Here is a 17,398-nt window from a genome sequence, read left to right on the forward strand (position 1 = left end):
CATTTGTTGTGCTGGGGACATCAGGAGGAGGCTGAGATGGTTCTTCTGCAGATAGTTGCAAATGCTTCAGCCTTATCTTTTGCACTGACTTTGCTGGGTTCCACCATCGTTGAGGATGGGGTTATTCATGGAGCTTTCTCCTCTGGTTAGTTGTTTAATTGTCATCCACCATTTACAACTGGATGTAACAGGACTGCTGGGATTTGATTTGATCTGTTGAGGTCGCTTATCTATGTCTACTACATGCTGCTTCTGTTTAACATGCATGTAGTCCTGTGTTGTCATTTCACTGGGTTAGTACCTTTTTTTTCTTTCATGGGATGTGGGTGTCGCTGACAAGGCCAGCATTTGTTGCCCATCCCTAATTGCCCTTGACAACTGACTGGCTTGCTAGGCCATTTCAGAGGGCAGTTAACATTGCTGTGGGTCTGGAGTCACATGTAGGCCAGATAGACAAGGACAGCAGATTTCCTTCCCTGAAGGACATTAGTGAACCAGATGGGTTTTTACGACAATCAATAATGCCATGAAACTATTACTAAGACTAGCTTTTCATTCCAGATGTTTATTAATTGATTTTAATTTCCACCAGCTGCCATGGGATTTGAACCTGTGTTCCTAGGTTATTAGCCTAAGCCTCTGGATTACTAGTTCAGTGACATTACCACCACACCACCATCTCCCCTTTTTAGGTGTGCCTGCCATGCTCCCGTACACTCTTCATTGACCCAGGGTCAGTCCCCTGGCTTGATGGTAGAATGAGAGATGTGCCAGGCCATGAGGTTATGGATTCTGGTGAAATAGGACACTGCTGATGGCTGACAGCGCCTCATGGATGCCCAGTTTTGAGCTGTTAGATCTGTTCTGAATCTGTACCAGTTAGCACAGTGGTAGTGCCATACAACACGATGGCAGTTGTCCTCAGTGTGAAGAGGAGACTGCGGCCCCACAAGATCTGTGCAGTGGTCACTAACCAATACTGTCATGGACGCGTGCTTCTATCACAGGTCGGTTAGTGAGGATGAGATCAAGTAGGTTTTTCCTCTCGCGTTGGTTCTCTTACTACTGCCACAGACCCAGTCTGGCAGCTATGTCCTTCAGGGCTCAGTCAGTAGTAGTGCTATGGAGCCACATTTGAGTTTCCCTGTCCCTGTGACAATGAAGCAACGGCGACATATTTGAGTTAGGAACGTGAATGATTTGGAGGTGGTGGATCCATGTGCCTCCTGCCCTTGGTCTTCTAGATGGCAGAGATCACTGGTTTGGGAGGTGCTTTCAAAAATGCCTTGGCTAGTTGCTGTGGCCTTGCAGAGGGTGCAGAGGAAATTTTCTGGAAATATACCAGGGATGAGTGAGTTCAGTGAAGAATCTGGGGTGGTTCTCTTTTGAGCAGAGAAGGTTAAGGGAGATTTGATGGAGGGATTTGATAGAGTGCATAAGGGGAAACTGTTTCTGGCCTTAGAAGGATTGGTAACCAGAGGACACAGACGGATTTAAGATATTTGAGAAAAGAATCAGAGGCAGATTGAATAAACTTTTTTTTGTGTTTTCATGATCTGAAAGGGCGGTGGAAACATTTTCAATACAAACTTTCCGAAGGGAATTGAACAATGACTCCTGAAAAACGCAGAGCATGCGCAGAGCAATCGCGGATGTCATCAGTGCGTGCGAACATTTTCCAGCTTGCCAGTATGAATGCACGTGCTGATGTCACCATGCAATGACATCCTCACTCCTCAATAGCCGTGATCGCCACCTCAACTCCCTCAAAGAGTACCCCGCTCCCTACCACCATTCCTGCTTCAATTGTCGCTTCCCCCACCTCTGCTGTTAGCTCACCGCCTCTCCTCCCCACCCCCCCACCCCCCACTGACTACTCGCTCCAGGCCTTGCCGTTTCCCCCTTTCTCGGCCACTCGCTGCCCACCTCGCCGCTTCCCCCACCCCACCCCCCAAACCCTCCCTTGGCCGCTCGCTCCCGACCTCGCCACTCCCAATCCCCAGCCGATAACTCCCTGCCACACCGCCCGAAGAAGCAGCAGGGAACGAGTCGGCGGAGAGTGATCGCCCGAAGAGTGATGGGGTGGCGTGGGAGCGAGTGGCCGAGAGGAGGGAAGCTGGATGGCCGGTGGGAGGGGTGGGGGTGTGGGTTGGGGGGGTGAAGCAGCAAGGGCGGGAGTGAGTGGCTGAGGGAAGGAAATGGGGAGTGAGCAGACAGATGTGAGAGGGCGCAGTGAAGAGAAGTGCGATGGCAGGAGGGAGCGGGGTATTGTTGGGGTGGAATGGTGGCAATTGCAACCATTGAGAGGATTTGGGTTTAATTTGTTTTTGGTAACAAATTGAGCAATGCCATTTTTATTACTGGCAAATGCCTGAGATGTCGCAGACGGTGATGTTTCAGTTGATGAGGCTGCATTTGTGCATGTGCCAGTACTGTGCCAACCTAGTGGTTGCATTGTCAACAAATGTAGCCTTTGGATAAGTACTTGAACGGAAAAGGTTTTCAGGACTAAGTGGAAAGAGCAAAGGAGTCAGACTAATTGGATAGCTCTTTTAAATAACTGCGACAGGCACAATGGATAAATATGCTGTAAGATTCTGTGATGAGCTGTGCTGGATTAGAGGGAGGAGACTCTGTTCCCTGCTCGTTATCCAATGAGCTGTACTGGTAAGTATGATGTGGCGGGATCAAGGTGCACATTAACCCTCTCTCTTCCACCCCCATTGTTGAATATCCTCATTGGACATGCTGTGTGGGGTTACACATGAAGATGTGTTGTTGGTGGAGATACAGGGGTCAGCCCTTGGGAGTTTGGATGGTGGTGGGGGGGATGGTTGATGGGTTTGTTTGGAACTACTTTCCCTCTCATTGTTTCTGTCAGGTGGTCGGGGTATCGGCAGTGGACGGCAGTGGGATGGACGACTTTCTCCAGCAGGTCACTGAAGCAGCGGCCGAGTATGAAACGTGAGCTTCGAGGCTGAATTAGACAGATTTTTGATCTATAAGGAAGTCGAGGGTTATGGCGTGCCGGCAGGAAAGTGGAGTTAAAGCCACAGTCAGATTAGCCATGATCTTCTTGAATGGCAGAGCATGCTTGAATGGCCGTCTCCTCCTGTTAGGTTCTTATGTGATTGGGGATGTAAATGAGACCGAGCAGGAGGGCAGCGTGGGGCGAACATTCAGTGTCACCAGCACTCACGCTGGCCCCTGTTCCCAACTCCCCCTCCCACACCCGGTGAAGGACTGGACCTTGTTTTTACTCACCCCTCCCACCCCCACCCCCCCCCCCACCCCCCCACCAAACACCCGGGAAGGGACAGGGCCCGGTCCCCTTCCCATCCTGCCTATTCACACCCGGGGAGCTGCTGGGCCCTATTTTTCCCCCCCCCCCCCCCCCCCCCCCCCCAAATCTCTCTCTCTCACCCAGAGAGGGACTGAGCCCTGTTTCTCTCTCCCCCCACACCCAGGGATGGACTGGGGCCTGTTTTCCCACCCCCACACCCTGGGAGGGTTGGCCCCGCTTTCCCCCTACACCCTAGGAGGGATTGGGGCCCTGTTCCCACACGCCACAACCCCCTTTCTCCTCCCCCCCCACCCAAGCAGACACACGCATACTCCCCAACCCCAGGGTGGGACTGGGCCCTGTTTCTTTGCTCTCTGCCCCCCTCCGCTGCTGGACACAGGGAATATTGGAGGTGTCACTGTGGGTAGGAAGGGGATATGAGTGTGGTGGGGAGTGTCACTGTGGGGAGGTGAGGTACGTTGGAGTGTGTTATGATTGGGGGGAAGAATACAGTGTGTGTGTTGGGGGAGGTTTGTTACTGTGAGTGGCGAGGTGTGATGACGCTGGCTGACTAAACCCCATCTATATCCCCACAGTGAATATCGACCACATTATGAGAGGCTGCGACAGGATCTGGTGAGTAAACCTCCACAGGCAGAGACCTGGGTTCATTCCCCTCCCACTGCTCCCCTTCCTCTTAACATACAAAATAGGAGCAGGAGTAGGCTATTCAGCCCTTCAAGCCCACTCTGCCATTCACTGAGATCATGGCTGATCATCTACTTCAGCACCGTTTTCCTGCACTATTCTCGTCACCCGTGATGTTTTTGATGTGTAGAAATCTTTCGTTCTTGCGCATACTCAATGACTGCACATCCACAGCCCTCGAGGGCAGAGAATTCCAAAGATTCAGCACCCTCTGAATGAAGAAATTCCTCCTCATCTCATTTCTAAATGGCCTGCCCCTTCTTCTGAGACTCTGTCCCCTGGTTCTAGACTCACCAGCCAGATCCTTCCTGCATCTACCCTGTCGAGCCCTGTAAGAATTTTGTACGTTTGAATGAGATCATCTCTCATTCTTCTAAACTCCAGAGAATGAAGGCCCAGTCTGTTTAATCCCTCCATTCCAGGAATTGGTTTGACGAACCTTCGCTGCACTTCCACTATGGCAAGTATATATTTCCTCGGGTAAGGAGACCAAAACGGCACATAATATTCCAGGTGTGGTCTCGCCAAGGCTCTATATAATTGCAGTAAGACAATCTTTACTCCTATACTCAAATCCTCTTGTAATAAAGGCAAACATGCCTTTTGTCTTCTTAATTGTTGCTGTACCTGCATGTTAGCATTCTGTGACCCATGAACAAGGACACCCAGGTCCCTTTGAAGCTCAATGCTTCCCAAACTCTCTCCATTTAAGAACTGCTCTATGTTTCTGTTTTTCCTACCAAAGTGGATAACCTCACATTCTCCCATTCTATTCCATCTGCCAAATTTTTGCCCACTCGCTTAGCCTCTGCAAATCCCCTTGACATGTCTTTGCATCCTCCCCACAACTCGCACTTCCACCAATTTTTGTGTCATTTGCAAACTTGGAAATATTACATTTAATCCCCGCACCCAAATCATTGATATAGATTGTGAATAGCTGGGGCCCAAGCACTGATCCTTGTGGTACCCAACTAGTCACAGCCTGCCTATCCAAAAATGACCCGTTTATTCCTACTCTCTGTTTTCTGTCCGTTAACCAGTTCTCAATCCATGACAGTATGTTTCCCCCCCCCGAATCCCATGTGCTGTATTTTTGTTTGCCAACCTCTTGTGTGGGACCTTATGAAAAGCTTCTGAAAATCTAAATATACCACATCCACAGGTTTCCCCCTTATCGATCCTGCTAGTTATACCCTCAGAAAAACTCCAAGTTTCTTAAACATGATTTCCCTTTCATAAATCCCGTGTTGATTCTGCCCAATCCTGCCATTATTTTCTAACCGTCCTGTTATCACATCCTTTATTATAGATTCTAGCATTTTCCCTACAACTGATGTCAGGCTAACAGGTCTGTAGTTCCCTGTTTTCTCTCTCCCTCCTTTCTTTAATAGTGGGGTTACATTTGCCACCTTCCTATCTGCAGGGACCATTCCAGAGTCCATAGAATTTTGAAAGATGACATCTATTAGGGGAGGCGGTGGTGTAGTAGTAGTGTCACTGGACTAGTCATCCAGAATTCCGGGCTAATGCTTTGGGGACATGGGCTCGAATCCCATCACGGCAGATGGTGAAATTTGAGCTCAATTAATAAATCCAGAATTAAAAATAAACTAGTCTAATGGTGTCCATGAAACCATTGTCGATTGTTGTAAAAACCCATCTGGTTCACTGGGAAAGGAAGGAAATCTGCTGTCCTCGCCTGGTCTGCCCTACATGTGACTCCAGACCCACCTCTTAAGCCACTCATTTCAAGGGAAAGGCAATAAATGCTGGCCTAGCTAGTGACGCCCCATCCCATGAACAAATCAAAAAAAAAATGCATCTATTATCTCTACAGCTACCTCTTTCAACACTCTGGCATGTAAATCATCAGGTCCAGGGGATTTATCTACTTTAAGTCTCATTAATTTCTCTAGAGCTATTTTTTTTTTACTAATATCTTGCATTTCCTTGTTTTGCACTAGTCCCTTAATTCTCCATTATTTCTGGGAGGTTTTTAGTATTTTCCTCTGTGAAGATGCACAGTATTTTAGTTTCTCTGCCATTTCCTTATTCCCCACTATAAATTCTCCTGACGCAACTTGTAATGGACCCACATTTATCTTTGTAAATCTTTTCCTTTTTACAAACCTATAGAAGCTTTTATAGTCTGTTTTATAGTTTACTTTTATATTCTATTTTCCCTTTCTTAATTTTTTTCCAGGTGCTCCTTTGCAGAATTCTGAAATGCTCCCAATCCTCAGGCTTACCATTTTTTTTGGCAACTTCATACGCCACTTGCTTTGCACTAATACAATCCTTGTGTGCTGGTGGGCCTGTTTAATCTCTGGTCTCTCTTGTGTGTCCCAGGCTGAGGCAGAGGTGAAGAAGAGAGAGGAGCAGCTGGAGCAGTTACGAAAGGACATGGGGGATGTTGCCATGGATTCCAGCCACGTTCATGCTAGTGGTAAGTGGAGTAAGAAAGGCGTCGGAGGAGAATGGTGTGGTAAAGGCTGCAGACTGGTCGAGAGGATGCAGAGGGGTAGTTTACCAAAGTCACAGAATGTCATTTATGATTTTGGTAGCCATTCCAGTACTGTGGCTGGGTCAGAAACATGCTAGGAGGGAATCAAACATGGTGTTCTGGAAAAAATGGGCATTGATTTGGGAGGTGACAACACATTCAAGGACTTGAGATTTTGTAGCGTGGGTGGTATTTTGTAAGGACAGTGGGATCAAGGGTTGGCTTTTGAGGAAGGAGTAATGACAGACGATTTGAAGAGAGAGTACCTGAAGAGAGAGATCCATTAACGATATCTGTTAACCTGGGAACTTGGAAGGAAAGTAAGAGGGTCAGCACTTCAGTGGGAATAGGGTCGAGGGAGCAGGTGATGGATCTCAAGGACAAGATGAGCTCAGAGAGAATGAGGGGAGATGGGAGAAAAACTAGAGAAAGACACAAGTTTAGGGCTAGGGCAGTGGGAAACCTCAGAGGACGTTCGTTCTGGTGGACTAGAAGGGAAGGAAGTGGCAGAGGCAGCTGATCAGGTGGTCTCATTCTTACTGACAAAGCAATTCTTGAGCTCGCACTTATTGTTGATGAGGGTGGAAGAGACTGGTTGAAGAAGATAATTGCAGTAGAGAAAGAAACCGGGGATTATTTTTGCATTCCAAAATGATCCTGGAATAATGAGAAAGTTTAGAGGTGAGAGCAGGATCCTATAGTGCTAAGCGAAGCAATTGCAACCATCTTCAGCCAGGAGTGCCGAGTGGATGATCCATCCTGGCCGCTCCTGAGGTCCCCAGCATCACAGATGCCAGTCTTCAGTCAATCTGATTCACTCCAGGTGATATCAAAAAACAGCTGAAGGCACTGGATACTGCAAAGGCTGTGGGCCCTGACAACAATCTGGCAATAGTACTGAAGACTTGTGCTCCAGAACTAGCCACGCCCCTAGCCAAGCTGTTCCAGTACAGCTACAACACTGGCATTCACCCAGTGATGTGGAAAATTGCCGAGATATGTCCTGTACGCAAAAAGCAGGACAAATCCAACCCGGCCAATTACTGCATCATCAGTAAAGTGATGGAATGTGTCTTGAAAGTGCTATCAAGCAGCACTTACTCAGCAATAACCTGCTTAGTGATGCTGAGTTTGGGCTCCATCAAGGCCACTCGGTTCCTGTCCTTGTTACAGCCTTGGTCCAAACATGGACAGAACAGCTGAACTCAAGAACTGAGGTGAGAGTGACTGCCAATGACATGAAGGCCACATTTGACTGAGTATGGCATCAAGGAGCCCTAGCAAAACTGGAGTCAATGGGAAACGGGGAAAGCTCTCCATTGGTTGGAGTCATACCTAGCACAAAGGAAGGTGGTTGTGGTTATTGGAGGTCAGTCCCAGGACATCAGTGCAGGTGTTCCTCAGGGTAGTGTCCTAGGCCCAACCATCCTCAGCTGCTTCATCATTAACCTTTCCTCCATCATAAGGTCAGAAATGGCGATATTCACAGATGATTGCACAATGTTCAGTGTCATTTGCAACTCCTCAGATACTGAAGCAGTCCTTGTCCATTTGCAGCAAGATTTGGATTATATCTAGACTTGGGCTAATAAGTGGAAAATTATATTTGCGCCACATAAGTGCCAGGCAATGACCATCTCCAATAAGAGAGAATTTAACCATCTCCCCTTGATGTTCAATGGCATTACCGTCGCTGAATCCCTCACTACCAACATTATGGGGTTTACCATTGACCAGAAACTGAACTGGACCAGCCATATAAGTACCGTGGTTAGAAGAGCAGGTCAGAGGCTGGGAATTCTACACAAGTAACCTACCTCCTGACTCCCCAAAGCCTGTCCAACTACAAGGCGCAAGTCAGGAGTGTAATGGAATACTCTCCAATTGCCTGGATGAGTGCAGCTCCAGCAACACTCGAAGCTCGACTCTATCCAGAACAAAGCAGCCCGCTTATCAGCATCCCATCCACCACCTTCAACATTCACTCCCTCCACCACCAATGCCCAGTGGCAGCAGTGTATACCAGCTACAAGATGCACTGCAGTAATTCGCCAAGGGGTCTTCGACAGCGTCTTCCAAACCCGCAACTTCTACCATCTAGAAGGACAAGGGCAGCAGATGCATGGGAACATCACCGTCTGCAAGTTCCCCTCCAAGCCACACACTATCCTGACTTGATGTAGCACCTTATCAAGTGCCATCTGGAAATCTAAGTACAGTACTCTAACTACAGTTCAGAAGAAGGGTCACTGACCTGAAACGTTAACTCTGCTTCTTTCTCCACAGATGCTGCCAGACTTGCTGAGTATTTCTAGCATTTCTTGTTTTTATTTCAGATTTCCAGCATCAGCAGTATTTTGCTTTTATTTAAGTACAGTACATCCACTTGTTCCCCTTTATCCGCAGCACATGTTACTTCAAAGAACTCCAATAAATTGGTTGAATATGATTTGCCTGTCACAAAACCATGTTGACTCTGCCTGATTGCCTTGAATATTTCCAAGTGCCCTGCTATAGCTCCTTTAATAATGGCTTCTAACATTTCCCCTAAGACAGATATTAAGCTATCTGGCCTGTAGTCTCCTGCTTTCTGTCTCCCTTTTTGAATAAAGGAGTTGCATTGGCTATTTTCCAATCTAATCAAACCTTCCCTGAATCTAGGGAATTTTGGAAAATTGAAAGCAACACAACAACTATCTCACGAGCCACTTTTAAGACCTGAGGATGAAATCCATCAGGACCCAGGACTTATCAGCCCGCAGTTCCAACAATTTGGTCAGTACCACTTCCCTGGTGATTGTAATTTTCTTGAGTCCTCCCTTCCATTTCCTGATTTACAGCTATTCTGGGATGTTACTTGTATCTTCTATAGTGAAGACTGATGTAGAATACCTGTTCAGTTCAGCTGCCATCTCCTTATTAATTCCCCAGACTCACTTTCTATAGGACCAACATTCGCCCCTTCTCTTATTTGACCGCAACAGGGTTTATCTTTTTTTACCAGTGATTGAGCTTACCACCTCAGTGAGCACTGGCTCCTGTTCCTCTAATATAATTGCCAAAGAACCAAAAAAACAGGTTTTCTTGAGTTTAAACAAGAAAGATATAAGATTATTACTCTTAGCACTCTAAACCGATTAAAATTACTAAAAATACTCTACACATTCACTTACACATTCACACTAGAGTCACACACACAGACACACACAAATAGATTACAGAGGGAAAACAGAGTTGGGTGGTTGGAGTAGAGTCTGGAATAAACAGAATTTAAATACTGAATATCAGTCCCAGAGTCCTCAATTGAAATTGTAGTCCTGATGTTCCAGTTGGGCCACGTTCATGGTTGTGAGCTTGTTTCTCAGGCTCCGGAAGGCAGAAGAGGGGATTTGATCCTTGTCCCCTAGTTGTTGGTGGTAGTGGTCTGTAGGCTGGCGTCTTTACCAGTTGCAGCCAGGACTTCTCTGGGTCTTTTCTGGAGAGAAAGAGCTGCTCTGTGGATGGCTTCTCAGTTACTGTTCTCTGCTTTCTGAGTGACAAAGCTTAGCCTCTCCAGAGCTGCACAAGCAGTCACATGACATTCCCAAACCCCTGATTTTAATGTCCTTCTGGTATCTTCTCTGATATTCAAGGCTTTACCCCTCAAGCTGTCTAGTCACACATGATGGGGGTTGGCTCTTTCAAAGTCACTGGGTGGTCGATGGCTCCTGACGACCATGTTGATAAAGCCATCTCGGGTAACTTAATCAGAGAACAACCCATTGTTCTGGTTAGGTTGATTCAGTCATGTTGTCTCCAATCTAATCCTTTGGTGTTTCAAATATAAATTTCAGTGGCCATCTTGGCTGCCAAGTTACACTTTTAAAAAAAGTTATTTGTAAGGATGTCTAGTAAAGGTCTCAGGCAAGGTTCCAACCGATGAAATTAATATTTCCCATTTGACGTAGGGTTTTCATGACAATATTTATTACTATCTTTTTATATATATATATATATATAATAGGTAGCTTTCTCTCGTACTCTTCCTTATCAATCTTATAGTCATTCTTTGCTTTTTTTATATTCTGTCCAATCTTCTGACCTGCCACCCATCTTTGCACAATTATGATTTTCTTGAAGTTTGATAGTGTCTTTAACTTTTTTAGTTAACCGTGGATGGTAAGTCCTCCCCTTGGAAATTCGCTTTCTCATTGAAATGTATCTCTTCTGTGTATTCTGAAATATCCCCTTAAATGTCTGCCACTGCATCTCTATTGACCTATCCCTTAACCTAATTTGCCAGTTCACTTTAGCTAGCTCTGCTTTCATGCCCTCATAGTTGCCCTCTTTTAAATTTAAAATGCTAGTCTTAGACCCACTTTTCTCTCCCTCAAACTGAAGGTATAATTCAATCATATGATTGCTGCTGTCTCAAGGGTGTCCTCACTATGAGGTCATTAATTAATCTTGCCTCATTGCACAATATCAGGTCTTGTATAGCCTGTTCTCTGGTTGGTTCCAGAACGTGCTGCTTGAAACAATCCCAAAAACATTCTATGTGCTCCTCATCTAGGCTTCCTTTGCCGATCTGATTTTTTCCAGTCTGTGTGTAGATTAAAATCTCCCATGATTATCGCCATACCTTTCTGACAAGCTCCCATTATTTCTTCCTTTTATACCCCGTCCTACCATGTGGTTACTGTTAAGGGGCCTGTACACCACTCCCACAAGTGACTTCTTGCCTTTATCATTTCTCATCTCTACTCAAACCGCTTCTGCATCCTTGTTTCCTGAACTTAGGTCATCCGTCTGTATTGTGATAGTATATCATTAATTAACAGAGCCACTCCTCCACCTTTCCCTAGCTTCCTGTCCTTGCTAAATGTCATGTACCCTTCAATATTCATAGAAACATGGAAAATAGGAATAGGCCATTCGGCCCTTCAAGCCTGCACCGCCATTCAATACGATAATGCCTAATTATCCAAACTCCGTACCCTGTTCCCACGTTCTCCCCTTATCCCTTGATCCCTTTAGCCCTAAGAACTGTATCTAACTCTTTCTTGAATATATTTAATGATTTGGCCTCAACTGCTTTCCGTGGTAGAGAATTCCACAGGTTCACCACTCTGGGTGAAGAAACCTCTGCTCATCTCAGTCCTAAATGACTTATCCCTTATCCTTAGACTGTGACCCCTGGTCCTGGACTCCCACACCATCGGGAACATTCTTCCTGCATCTAGTCTGTCCAGTCCTGATAGAAACCTACAAAATTCTATGAGATCCCCTCTCATTCTTCTAAACTCTAGCGAATACAAGCCTAATCGACCCAATCTCTCTTCATATGTCGTTCCTGCCATCCCAGGAATCAGTCTGGTGAACCTTCGCTGCACTCCCTCCATAGCAAGAACATCCTTCCTCAGATAAGGAGACCAAAACTGCACACAATATTCCAGGTGTGGTCTCACCCAGGCCTTGTATAATTGCAGCAAGACATCCTTGCTCCTGTACTCGAATCATCTCGCTATGAAGGCCAACATACCATTTGCCTTCTTAACTGCCTGCTGCACCTGCATGCTTACTTTCAGCGACTGGTGCACGAGGACACCCAGGTCTCGCTGCACCTCCCCCTTTCCCAATCTATGGCCGTTCAGATAATCTGCCTTTCTGTTTTTGCCACCAAAGTGGATAATCTCACATTTATCCACATATACTGCATCTGCCATGTATTTGCCCACTCACTCAACCTGTCCAGATCACAGTGGAGCTTCTCTGCATCCTCCTCACAGCTCACACTTCCACCCAGCGTGTGTCATCTGCAAACTTGGATATATTACATTTAATTCCCTCATCTATATCATTAGTATATATTGTGAACAGCTGAGGTCCTAGCACTGATTCCTGTGGTACCCCACTAGTCACTGCCTGCCACTCGGAAAAAGACCCATTTATTCCTACACTTTTTTTTTCTTTCTGTCTGCCAACTAGTTCTCTATCTCAGTCCACCTTACCCCCAATCCCATGTGCTTTAATTGTCTTATGTGGGACCTTATCGAAAGCCTTCTGAAAGTCCAAATACACCACATCCACTGGTTCTCCCTTATTTATTCTACTAGTTACATCCTCAAAAAATTCCAATAGATTTGTCAAGCATGATTTCCGTTTCGGAAATCCATGTTAACTTTGTCCAATCCTGTCATTGTTTTCCAAGTGCTCTGCTATTACATCTTTTATAATGGAGTCCAGCATTTTCCCCACTACTGATGTCAGGCTGAGCGGTCCATAAATCCCTGTTTTCTCTCTATCTCCTTTTTTAAATAGTGGGGTGACATTAGCTACCCTCCAGTCCATTAGAACTGTTCCAGAGTCTATAGAATTTGAAAAATGACCAGCAATGCATCTACTATTTCTAGGGCCACTTCCTTAAGTAGTCTGGGATGTAGATTACCAGGCCCGGGGATTTATCGGCTTTCAATCAATTTCCCGAACACCATTTCCCTACTAATACTATTTTGTGTCTTCCTTTGTGAAGACGGAACCAAAGTATGTGTTTAATTTGTCTGCCATTTCTTTGTTCCCCATTATAAATTCTCCTGTTTCTGACTGTAAGGGACCCACATATCTATAGAAGCTTTTACAGTCAGTTTTTATGTTCTCCGCAAGCTTACTCTCGTTCTCTATTTTCCCCTTCTTATTCAATCCCTTTGTCCTCCTTTGCTGAATTCTAAACTGCTCCCAATCCTCAGGTTTTCTGCTTGTTCTGGCCATTTTATATTTCTCCTCCTTGGATCTAATACTATCCTTAATTTCTTTTGTAAGCCATGATTGAGCCACCCTACCTGTTTTATTTTTGCACCAGACAGGAATGAACAATTGTTGTAATTCATCCATGCGCTCTTTAAATGCTATCCATTGCCTATCCACTGTCAACCCTTTATGTAACGTTCCCCAATCTATCATAGCCAACTCGCGCTTCATAGTTTCCTTTATTTAGATTCAGGACCCTGGTCTATGAATCAACTCTCTCACTCTCCATCTTAATGAAGAATTCTATCATGTTATGGTTGCTCTTCACCAAGGGACCCCACACAACAAGATTGTTAACTAATCCTTTCTCATTACACAATACTCAGGTCTAGAATGGCCTGTTCTCTAGTTGATTCCTCAACGTATTGATCCAAAAACCCATCACGTACGCGCTCCAGGAATTCCTTCTCTACAGTATTATTGCTAATTTGGTTTGCCCAATCTATATGTGGATGAAAGTCACCCATAATTACAGTTGCACCCTTATTGCATGAGTCTCTAATTTCATGTTTAATGCCATCCTCTACATCACCACTGCTGTTTGGGGGTCTGTATACAACCCCCACCAACGTTTTCTGCCCCTTGGTGTTTCTTGGCTCCACCCACATCAGGATTCTCCGAGCTAATATCCTTCCTCACTATTGTATTGATTTCCTCTTTTACTAACAATGCTACTTCACCTCCCTTCCCTTTTTGCCTGTCCTTCCTAAATATTGAATACCCTTGGATGTTCAGTTCCCATCCTTGGTCACCCTGCAGCCATGTCTCCGTAGTAGCAACTATATCGTATCCATTTACATCTATTTGCGCTGTTAATTCGCCTACCTTATTGCAAATACTCCACGCATTGAGACACAATGTCTTTAGGCTTGCCTTTTTAACTTTCTTAGTCATCTTAGCATTATTTCGCACTATGGCCCTATTTGTTTCTTGCCCTTGATTTCTATGCCTTCCACTTTTGCCTTTTTGCTTCCTGTCTTTCGTTTCTATCCTTGTTTCCTCCTTCTCAGTCTCCCCGCTCAGGTAGAGGCCTGCTACCTGACTGGACCCGACGACATGTGTTGGGTTCGGGTGGGGTGGGGTCGGACACATACGGTAAGTGCTCTGCCGGTAAGTATTGAAATTTTTAAAACTTACCTGAGCTAGGAGTCCGGGATGAAACTGAGTCTGCGCAGTGCGCGATGACGTCACAATGACGTCATTGTGCATGCGCTGCAGCTCGGTGGAGCTTCCCAGTGGGAAGGTAAGTAAAGTGATGGTTGGGTCGGGTCAAGTAGTGGCGGATTCGGGTCGGGCTCGGCGGAAAATCGGAGGGACTCTGGCCGGGTCGGGTTCGGATCGGGTTCTTTTTCCTGACCTAAAGCAGGCCTCTACACTCCGGTTCCCATCAGGTCCCAATCTCTGTCATCCTGCAGTCATGTGTCTGTAATGGCTATCAGATCGTACTTATTTATTTCTATTTGTGCTAGCAGCTCATCTGTTTCGTTTTGAATGCTATGTGCATTCAGATGCAGAGCCTTTAGTTTTGTCCATTTTTATTTTTGTAACCTCAAGCCTTGTCTGCTGATTTGCTCTTGGATTTATACTCTGTCCCTTGCTGTCACGGTCTGTTTATTTTTTCCTATATTAATTCCTTTCTCTCTTGCCTTGTCTCTATTCTTTGATTTACCATATCTTCCAAAATTTGATCCCTTGCCCCCACTATTTAGTTTAAAACCCTCTTTGCTTCCCGAGTTACGTGGCTCGCTAGAACACTGGTCCCAGCACAGTTCAAGTGTAGACTGTCCCAATAGTACAGCCCCCACTTTCCCCATTACTGGTGCCAGTGCCCCACGAACCAGAACCCACTTCTACCACACCAGCCTTTGAGCCATGCATTCATTTCTCTAATCTTATTTGGCCTATGCCAATTTGCCTGTGGCTCAGGTAATAATGCAGAGATTATTACCTTTTGAGGTTCTGCTTAATTTGATGTTTAGTCCCTCATACTGACTGTGCAGAATCTCTTTCCTTGTCCTGCCTGTGTTGTTGGTACCTACATGGATCATGACAACTGGATCAGCCCCCTCCCATTGTAAGTTCCTCTCCAGCCCTGAGCAGATGTTGTGAACCCTGGCACCGGGCAGGTAATGCAGCCTCTGGACTCTTGCACTTTGCTGTAGAGAACAGCGTCAGTCCCCCTCTCTGTACTGTCGCCTAGTGACACCACTTCCCTAATTGCTTTCCCGCACGCCGCCCGCCCCCCCCCCCCAAGTTTGAACGGCTTCTTGTACCATCATGCCATGGTCAGTCTGCTCATCCGCACTACAGCCCTCACTCTTCTCCATAGAAGCTGCAAGAACCTTAAACTTGTTTCTCAGTTGCAAGGGCTGAGGCTGCTCCACTCCCACCTTCTCAATCCCCTTACCTGTCTGACTCTCAGTCACACCCTCCTGTCCCTGACCAAATTAGGTGACCCTATCTTAAGAGGTGTGACTGCCTTCTGGAACAGAGTGTCTGGGTAACTTCCCCCTCCTTGATGCATCGCAATGTCTGCAGCTCGGCCTCCAGCTCATATACTCTAAGCCAAAGCTCCTCAAGTCACGCACTTAGTACAGATTTGGTTCCTTGGATTGCCGTGGCATCCAGGAGTTCCCACATACTGCAGCTGCAAGACATCACCTGTTCTGTCATCTATATTGTGTTAATTAAATTAAATTTATTTTTCTTAATTTATAGTTCTCCACGTCACCAAATTCCCTCACTTTCCAAACTCCCTTCTTGACACTCTGCACTCAAGCAGCACTCACAAACCCCTGAACTTATACTCCCTGAAAAACAATGCGTCAGCTTTGCTAGAGTTCAGAAACCAGTTTAAGCTAGCTACAGCTATTCTCGGAGCTTGTATAATCCCTGTTTAAACCTCTAAAAAAACAAGTTGCCTCTTAACTTAAACAGTAATTTTAGTTAATTGCTAAATGTAAACAAAAACTAGACTTTAAGAGATTAACTCTTAAAATCCCGTCACTCACCGACCGCCCTTCTTGACGCTCTGCGCTCGTGCAGCACTTGTGCAGACTAAGTGCATGTCCTAAGCTATGTGGGAACTCCAGGATACTTCCCATGTCCTGGAAAATCACATGTGCAGGAAGTGTCGTCAGTTGCAGCAGCTTGAACTCCAGGTTTCAGAACTTGAGCAACAGCTGGCGTCGCTGCAGAGCATCCGTGAGGTTGAGAGCTTTGTGGATAACACATTTATAGATGTGGTCACTCCACACATTTATAGATGTGGCCACCCCACAGCTTCAGAGTATGCAGGGAGAGAGGTCATGGGTGACTGCCAGACAAACAAGAAGAAACAGGCAGGTAGTGTAGGAGACCCCTGAGTGCATCCCACTCTCCAACAGGTATTCAGTTCTGAATATTGAGGAAAGTGATGGTTCATCATTTGATAAGGTGCCACATCAAAGGTTACTGTGGAAAATAAAAGCTCATGGTGTAGGGGGTAACATTGGCTTGGATAGAAAATTGGCTGGCTAACTGGAAACAGTTGGCATAAAGGGGTCATTATCTGGTTGGCAAGATGTCACGAGTGGTGTGCCACAGGGATCAGTGCTGGGGCCTCAACATTTTACAATTTATATAAATGAGAATTGCTGAAAATAGAGACATGTCGAAGCTTTTCGTCTTGTGTTCATAAGGACAGTATGCAAGAATAACCAATGTAAGGGAAAACAGCAACTTATACTGCATAAGAGAGTGCTGATTGGTTGGCAAGTGAACTCTGGTAGAGGCGTTGCCATAGAGAATGCACCAGTTTACGGTGACTGACAGTTAACTGTCAAGCTTTGTTTAAAATTTAAGCCAGGCAGCTTGACTCTCTTCAGGGCAATGCCTTGACCAGTGAACCAGCAAATGGCTGTCACTTATTTTGTTCAACTGAAACAGGCGCAATGTATGTACATGTTCTTTCTGTCTGCAAAGAACAGGGCACTATGTATTAATATGTAGCTTCCAGTATGCGCAAATGCGCCACACTGCAAGCCCTACTGACAATCTTAAATTGGTTGTCAGCATAATTCTTAGCACACTGTGGATTATTTAGCCAATGTCCAATCGGAACAGTTTTTCTCTGT

At 45.7% G+C, this 17,398-nt stretch overlaps 1 protein-coding gene across 2 annotated transcripts in view; it reads left to right on the plus strand.

Moving 5' to 3' along the window:
• Nucleotides 1-17,398, plus strand: part of gpn1 (GPN-loop GTPase 1) — a 137,581-nt gene that overhangs the window by 95,208 nt on the left and 24,975 nt on the right. Inside the window, exons 10-12 of one of the 2 annotated variants that reach the window (XM_068027571.1) lie at nucleotides 2,882-2,964; nucleotides 3,880-3,919; nucleotides 6,344-6,440. In XM_068027571.1, the coding sequence (XP_067883672.1) occupies nucleotides 2,882-2,964; nucleotides 3,880-3,919; nucleotides 6,344-6,440 (220 nt within the window). The remainder of the gene's footprint in view (nucleotides 1-2,881; nucleotides 2,965-3,879; nucleotides 3,920-6,343; nucleotides 6,441-17,398) is intronic. The other variant, XM_068027572.1, reaches the window with a different exon arrangement.

This window comes from Heterodontus francisci, unplaced genomic scaffold, assembly GCF_036365525.1.
Source record: "Heterodontus francisci isolate sHetFra1 unplaced genomic scaffold, sHetFra1.hap1 HAP1_SCAFFOLD_593, whole genome shotgun sequence".
In the NCBI taxonomy this organism is placed as follows: domain Eukaryota; kingdom Metazoa; phylum Chordata; class Chondrichthyes; order Heterodontiformes; family Heterodontidae; genus Heterodontus; species Heterodontus francisci.